This window comes from Tupaia chinensis, unplaced genomic scaffold (genome assembly GCF_000334495.1).
Source record: "Tupaia chinensis unplaced genomic scaffold, TupChi_1.0 Scaffold000042_2, whole genome shotgun sequence".
NCBI classification, from domain to species: Eukaryota; Metazoa; Chordata; class Mammalia; order Scandentia; family Tupaiidae; genus Tupaia; species Tupaia belangeri.
In genome coordinates, this window is record NW_006159498.1 from 437,615 (window position 1) to 444,393 (window position 6,779).

General features: G+C 49.9%; 1 protein-coding gene across 1 annotated transcript in view; it reads right to left on the minus strand.

The window, feature by feature from the left end:
* Window positions 1-5,481, minus strand: part of HMOX2 (heme oxygenase 2) — a 7,350-nt gene extending 1,869 nt beyond the window's left edge. Inside the window, exons 1-4 of the mRNA XM_006140737.3 lie at window positions 5,379-5,481; window positions 2,259-2,376; window positions 1,379-1,870; window positions 180-306 (exon numbers count right to left, since the gene is read on the minus strand). Coding sequence (XP_006140799.1) covers window positions 180-306; window positions 1,379-1,870; window positions 2,259-2,376; window positions 5,379-5,464 — 823 coding nt within the window. The 5' untranslated portion in view covers window positions 5,465-5,481. The remainder of the gene's footprint in view (window positions 1-179; window positions 307-1,378; window positions 1,871-2,258; window positions 2,377-5,378) is intronic.
* Window positions 5,482-6,779: the final 1,298 nt, after the last annotated feature.

The following is a 6,779-nucleotide window of genomic DNA, read 5'->3' on the forward strand; positions in this document are numbered from 1 at the left end:
GGGCCCGGCCGGCGGCCAGAATGAACTGGAGGCTGGGCTTCCTCAGCACGGCCATGGCTGTTCGGAAGGGGCAGCTGCTGCCCTCCAGGGCACCTGCATGGCAGCACCAACAGGAGATGCCATCAGTGGTGGCCGCGGACACACCTGACCAGGAGGGGGTTCAGGGCACACACACCTACCTTTGTCTTGTTCAGCAGCATAGAAGGGGCATTTGCGCACGTCTCCTTTCCCATCGTGCACAGGGAGCCCGTCCTCCAGGGTCTCTCTGGCCAGTGTGGAGCCAGCCTGGTCCAGTTCATTGAAGATCTGCAGGAGAAGATCACCCAAGCCATCCCTGGACTGCACACACTGCGTTAGGGCAGCAGCGCTCTCTCGGTCCAGAAGGAGCTGGAGCTAACCAGGCGGCCCAGTGGGCAGCAGCCATGCCTGGAGTACCCTGTCCCCCTGGCATGAGCTCTGAGGAGTTGTGGCCACCCCTGTGTTGCTAGCACCCCAGGACAGCCGAACATGGCAGTCTTCCCAGAGCACTGACCACACATCCCATGCCTGGCTTTCTCTGAGATGGTTCAGGCAACTAAAATGACCAGGGCACAGGCAAGAGGAAAGGGCGCCGGTTCTTCCCTATTTCCTATTGCTGGTTATTTTAAGAGTATGGGAGAACGGGGCCCTAGCAGAGCAGACCCACACTGACTGTCCCTGGGAGGCCTCACTAAAGAGCTGTGCGGCAGCAGGTGCTGTGGTGGTTGAAGGTGCTGGTCTCCTACATGGCCAACCTACATGGTGGTTTGAGTTTCAGACAACCTAGCGGCTTGCTTCTTCACCTTCTGTCTCTCTCTGTCCTTCTCTGATAAAATTTAGATAAATAATGTTTATAACGTTTATATATTTAAAATTTTAAAAAGAGTTGAGGGGTCTCTGGTCCACCAGGCACTTCACTGCCCAGGCCACTTCCTCTGTATCCAGTCAGCTTCTGTAGGCTCAGCCCCACCCAAGGCTACTTGCAGAATTCACCTCCTGGTGAAACCGGCTCCCCCTGAATTTACCAAGCAGGACTTTTCACTGCAGACTTAGAAAGTTTCTTACAACTAGCATCCATAGTGAGAAGGAGGGAGATAGCTCAATTCCCCCAGTCCACTCAATGTGCTAGAGTCTTGCCCTTCCACAAACTCCCCACTGGCATCCATCAAACCAGGCCCTCCCTGCTGGGAGCCAACCACTGGGTCACGCCTTCTAGTGGCCAAATCGGATCCCTTGCTTTTCTCAGGCTGGCAGCAGCTCATCTGTGCTAATGCCTCGGGAGCCTTGGGAGCTCTAAGCTTGTTCCCACTGTCAAAAGTCCTCTTTGCAACCCAGGTACCCAGAAATCCCCCAGCAGTACCTGCATGTTGTATTCAAAGGCTTTGTTAGCCTCCTCCACAATCCTTTCTTTGGTCTCCAGGTTCAGGTCCAGGGCATTCATCCTGGCCCGGTAGAACTGTTTGAACTGCTGGGCATTGTCCACGTTCTCAAACAGGTAGAACTGCGTCCCCTCGCCTGTGCTGGGCAGCTTCAGTGCCCGCTGGGCCACCTTCTTCAGCACCTGGCCCCCCGAAAGGTCCCCCATGTAGCGGGTGTAGGCGTGGGCCACCAGCAGCTCCGGCTCATACTGCCCCACGTAGTGGATCCGCTCCACATATTTCTGGGCAGCCTCAGAGCACTGCACCTGTTCCTTCCAGTTTTCACCAAAGAAGTACTCCATGTCCTTGGTCAGGGCCTCCTTCCGGTGCAGCTCCGTGGGGAAGTACAAGGGGGCGAAGGCTGGGTGGTCCTTGTTGCGGTCCATTTCCTCCTCCAGGGCTGAGTAGGTGAAGTAAAGTGCAGTGGTGGCCAGCTGTGGGGGTGATTGGAGGAGATCATGGGGGTCTGTGAGTGTAGCTCCCTGGCTCACCTTGTCTGAGCCGCTAGAAATAAATGCTACAGTAACTGCCACTCCCAGTCCCCAAAGAGTCAATCCTGGCCTACTTTACATAGTGAGGTATCGAACATAGGCAGGAAGCTTTTGGGTTTCTTGAAGAATGACACAGTGAATTCTCTGGAACACAGATGCCTGTGCTTTAACATCATTCTTTTTTCATTTAAACCATGAGAGCCACAGCTTAACATCAAGGGAGTATGGAGCCTCTAGAAAGGCCCAGCCCCTCCCTTGGAGCAGCTCCAGAGGCACCTTTCCCATGGGACAAAGGCCCCCACCAACTTTGGTGGTAACTGAGGACACAAACCTTAAATAGCTCCTTCTTAATGTTGCCTTTCAAGAAGTCCTTGACAACCTGCGTATTCTCTGCCTGGCCATGTGCTTCCTTGGTCCCTTCCTTCAGGAGCTCAGAGAGGTCAGCCATTCTGTGGAGAGAGGTGATGTGCATGTGTGAACCAGCCCTTCCCAGCTCCCCAGGAAGGACTACTGGTTGAAAGACTGAGTGCCCACTCACTGGATGGAGGCAGGGGCTGCTCAGCACTACACTCCATCATGATGGGCAGTCCTGGCACGGAATGCAGGACAAGCTGACGTGCCAGCCCACCACAAGGTTAGGTGCACACGGTGACTGGCCTATTCCACAAAATATACAAAAGTATCTGTGTTTGTGACTGACTGCCTCCTGGCTGAAGAAACGTACACCTCTAACTGAATAGCCTGCCTTTGGGACTGTGTCTCCTGGAAGCCATGCAGCTGGTAAAGGGACTCTGACCCTGGAGCTCCTGAGGTGGCACTGCTGCCTTCCACTTTGGATCCACAGCCTCTTCAGGACTTCATGTGGCTGGCTCCAGGAACAGAAGGACAAGGATGAGACAACCAAGTGTTTGGAGCCTGCACCCTGAGTTTGAGGAGCTTAACAAAATATATGGGATAAAGTTGTGCTGCTAGACAAGGTAGAACATGTGTGAACCTCATGGTGGCACCTGGGCAGAGACGCACATGTGTCCACACGGACCATCTACCAAAGAAGGAAAAACCTAGCCCTCTCAAGTCCAGCCTCTGCCCCTTCTTTAGGGATTAGCTTTTTCTTTTTTTTTTTAAAGGTTTTTGCCATAGGGCACATGCTCTTGCTGTAGAGTGACAGATGAAGAGAGAGAGAAATCACCTCCCCACCCCAGGGGAATGCCCACTTCACAACCTCTTCTGTTCTCTTGGGATTTGGGCTCATACACCCAGGGTAATTTTCTTTTCTTTTCAGCTTTCCCAGTGTGATTTTCAAGCCACTGGGTCTGGGTCTTAAACTGTGGTCATTCTGGGAACCAGCAGTTAGCATAATATCTATGTCGCTGGACTCCCACGTAGTCGACCGCGGTTCACGTCCCAGACCCGGTGGCTTAAAACTCAGGCCGGGTGCGTGTGCGTGCGTGCCCAAGATCCCGAGAGGAGAATGGAGGAGAAGGTATTGCGGCGTGACCATCCCCCTGGGGGGGTGATTTCTCGCTTTCTGTCTCTATGTCTCTCTCTCTGTCTGGCGAGCGCACGCACCCTATAGCGAAAATCTCTCCAAAAAAAAAAAACTGTGGTCATTCTCATGCAGGAATCCAATCCCTTAACCACCATTCCATCTGCTAGCCCCTAGGGATTAGTTTTTAACAAACCCATTTGCTGAGAATCAGATTACTGGGACCAGCAGTTAGCGTAATGGCTATGTCGCTGGACTCCCATGTAGTCAACTACTCCGCGGTTTGAGTCCCTGACCTAGTGGCTTAAAACTCATGCCCGGCGCATGTGCATGCATGCCCAAGATCCCGAGAGGAGAATGGAGGAGAAGGTATTGCGGCGTGACCATCCCCCTGGGGGGGTGATTTCTCGCTTTCTGTCTCTCTGTCTCTCTCTCTGTCTGGCGAGTACACGCGCCCTGTAACAAAAACCTCTCCCCTCCCCCCAAAAAATCAGATGATTAGCAATTACTTCAAGGTATAAAGAAAGAAATTGGCTATAATAAGAGACTCAGTCTTTCAACCAATAGTCCTTTCTGAGAAGCTGGGAAGGGATGACTCACACATGCACATCCCATCTCTCAAGGCAGAATAGGGCCCAGTAATCTTGTTTATTTTTCTGGGAGAGAGGAAAATGGAGAGTAACAAAATAGGCATTCTTCACAGGGTCTTGTTGTGTCAGGGTCCTACAGCCTCCCAGTAAACTAGGAGTGTAGGTGCATACAACCGCTCTGGTGTATTCAGGTTGGCCCAGAAACTGATCCCATATGCCTCCTACACGGCCTCCGGCCTCCCAAGAAATGGCACTACACATGTGCCACTGTAGCTAGGCCTTCTAAAAATATAGCACCAGCAGAAGGCGTAATGGTTACATTGCCGAATTCTCCCACATTGTCGACCATAGTTTGAGTCCTGGACCCGGCAGCTTGAAACTCATGCCGGCTGCCTGTGCATGCATGCCCAAGATATCAAGACGAGAATGGAAGAGAAGGGACTGTGGTGTGGCCATCACCCCTGGCAGGTGACTTCTGACTTTCTGTCTCTTTCTGTCTCTCTGACGAGCACACATGCCCTATAGCAAAAGTCTTTCTAAAAGCAAAAGCAAAAAAAAAAAAAAAAAAAGCATGTATGTTTGTGTGTATATGTAATATATATAGAGAGACAGACAGAGAAAGAGAGGAGAGGAGAGAAAAAGAGAGAGTGGGCCTGGTAATTACAGCTTAGAGCGAACTGGCCTTACATGGTAGCCTGCCCTAGAGTTAAAATAGCTCTCGCTTTTTTTTTTTTTATTATTACCATTATTATTCTTTAATTTGGCTAGAGAGAGACACAGAGAAAGAGAGAGAGGGGGGAAAGTGGGAAACTAAGCCACCAGATCTGGGACTCGAAACGCAGTTGACCATGTGGGAGTCCAGTGCCTTAACCCCCATGCCACCTGCTGGCCCCAAACTTCCTTTTTTTTTAGACTGTGGTAATCCTCCTGTCTTATCCTCATGAGTCACTGGGACTACAAGTGCACACATCCTGGCCTCCTGTATGGTCCCAGCCTATGGAGCATAGCATCTTAGCAGCACATACCACTGCAGTTGGGTCAGCTCCCTCATTCAAAGGAGTGGAAGGTACTGCTTTGCCTTTGAGTACCCTTTCTTGGCCCATGTGGGAAAAACGCTTAGGTTTTTAAAAAGAAAAAGGATGAGCACTACCATCAGATCCTATCACTCAGCACGCCCAGATAAAGGAACAGAATGAATAGGGAGATGCCAAACAACCACAGCGGCTATCCACAGGCCCTGCAGTACCACCCAGACATCCTGTGGTCCACAGCTCAAAGTCCATGACCCAGTGCTGTTAGCAGATGAAGCCAGGTGTTCTAGGTATGGCAGGAACCAGGCCCATCTGCCTCAGTGCAGCCAGCTCCCATTGCTTACCTGGTGTGGTTTTCCTTTTCTGTACTCCCAGAGTTCTTTTTTTCCGACTCATCTACTCCCTCGGAGGTCTCCACTTCCACTGACATTGCTGCCGAGTATGGTTCCTAGTACTCAGTCCTCTGGTCCTACAGAGACAGGAGCTGGTGAGGTGGCACCAATGGCAACTGCTTCCTCAGACACCTATTAGATCTGCTCTCTGAACCATCCTAATTGAAGGGACACCTGCAACCCACAGTTGTTTTCTTTAAAGATAAAGTTCTACCATTATGAGGGCCATTCTGGAATATGGAAACAAATTTGTATAGACAGTGGATTAGGTAACAGCACTGTACCAACACTGAATTTGCATTTTTTTTTATTACTGTGATTATGCAATAGAACGCCCTTGCTCTTAAGGAATACATACTCACATATTCAGGAGCGAAGGGGCATGCTATCTACAAATTACAGTCAAATGATTCAGAAGAGTGGGGGACATGCAAGGAAGAAAGGAAATGAGGCAAAATGCTGACATTTAGTGAATCTGTATAAAAGGTATACAGGAACTTCTGTACTACTCTTCAATTTTTCTGTACACTTGAAATTGTATCAAAATAAGCTAAAAAAAAAAAAAAAAAAAAAAAACTTCCAGAAAACATCATAAATTGAGGCTTTTTTTTTTTTTTTTTTTTTTTGCTATAGGGTGCATGCACTTGCCAGAAAGACAGAGAGAGACAGACAGAAAGCGAGAAACCACCCCCCAGGAGGGATGACCATGCTGCAATCCCTTCTCCTTCATTCTCCTCTTGGGATCTCGGGCACGGACGGCACATGAGCCTGGCATGAGTTTTTAAGCCACCAGGTCCAGGACTCGAACTCCGGTCAACTACATTGGAGTCCAGTGACATAGCCATTATGCCAACTGCTGGTCCCATAAATAAAGCTTTTTTAAAAGAATTATTTTGTTCAACTTTATTTATTCGTTTTATTTTTTATTTTAATTTGACCAGAGAGAGAGAGAGTGAGAGAGAGAGAGAGAGGGAAAGTAAAAAAGCAAGATGCTAGGTCCAGGACTCAAGCCACGGTCGCCCATGTGGGAGTCTAGTGTGCTTAACCACCATCCCACTTGCCGGACCTCATAAACAAAGCTTTAAAAAAAGATAAAGAGGGGGCTAGCAGGTGGTGTGGTGGTTAAGGCACTGGATTCCTACATGGCCAACCGTAGTTTGAGTGGTAGATTTGGCAGGTTGAAAATCACAACAAATATGGGACCAGCAGATGGCGTAATGCTTACGTCACTGGACTCCCTCATAGTCGATCGCAGTTCGAGTCCCAGACCCAGTCAGTCGCTGTTCGAGTCCCAGACCCAGTGGCTTGAAACACCAGGGGTGTAAGTGTGTGTGCCTAAGATCCCAAAAGGAG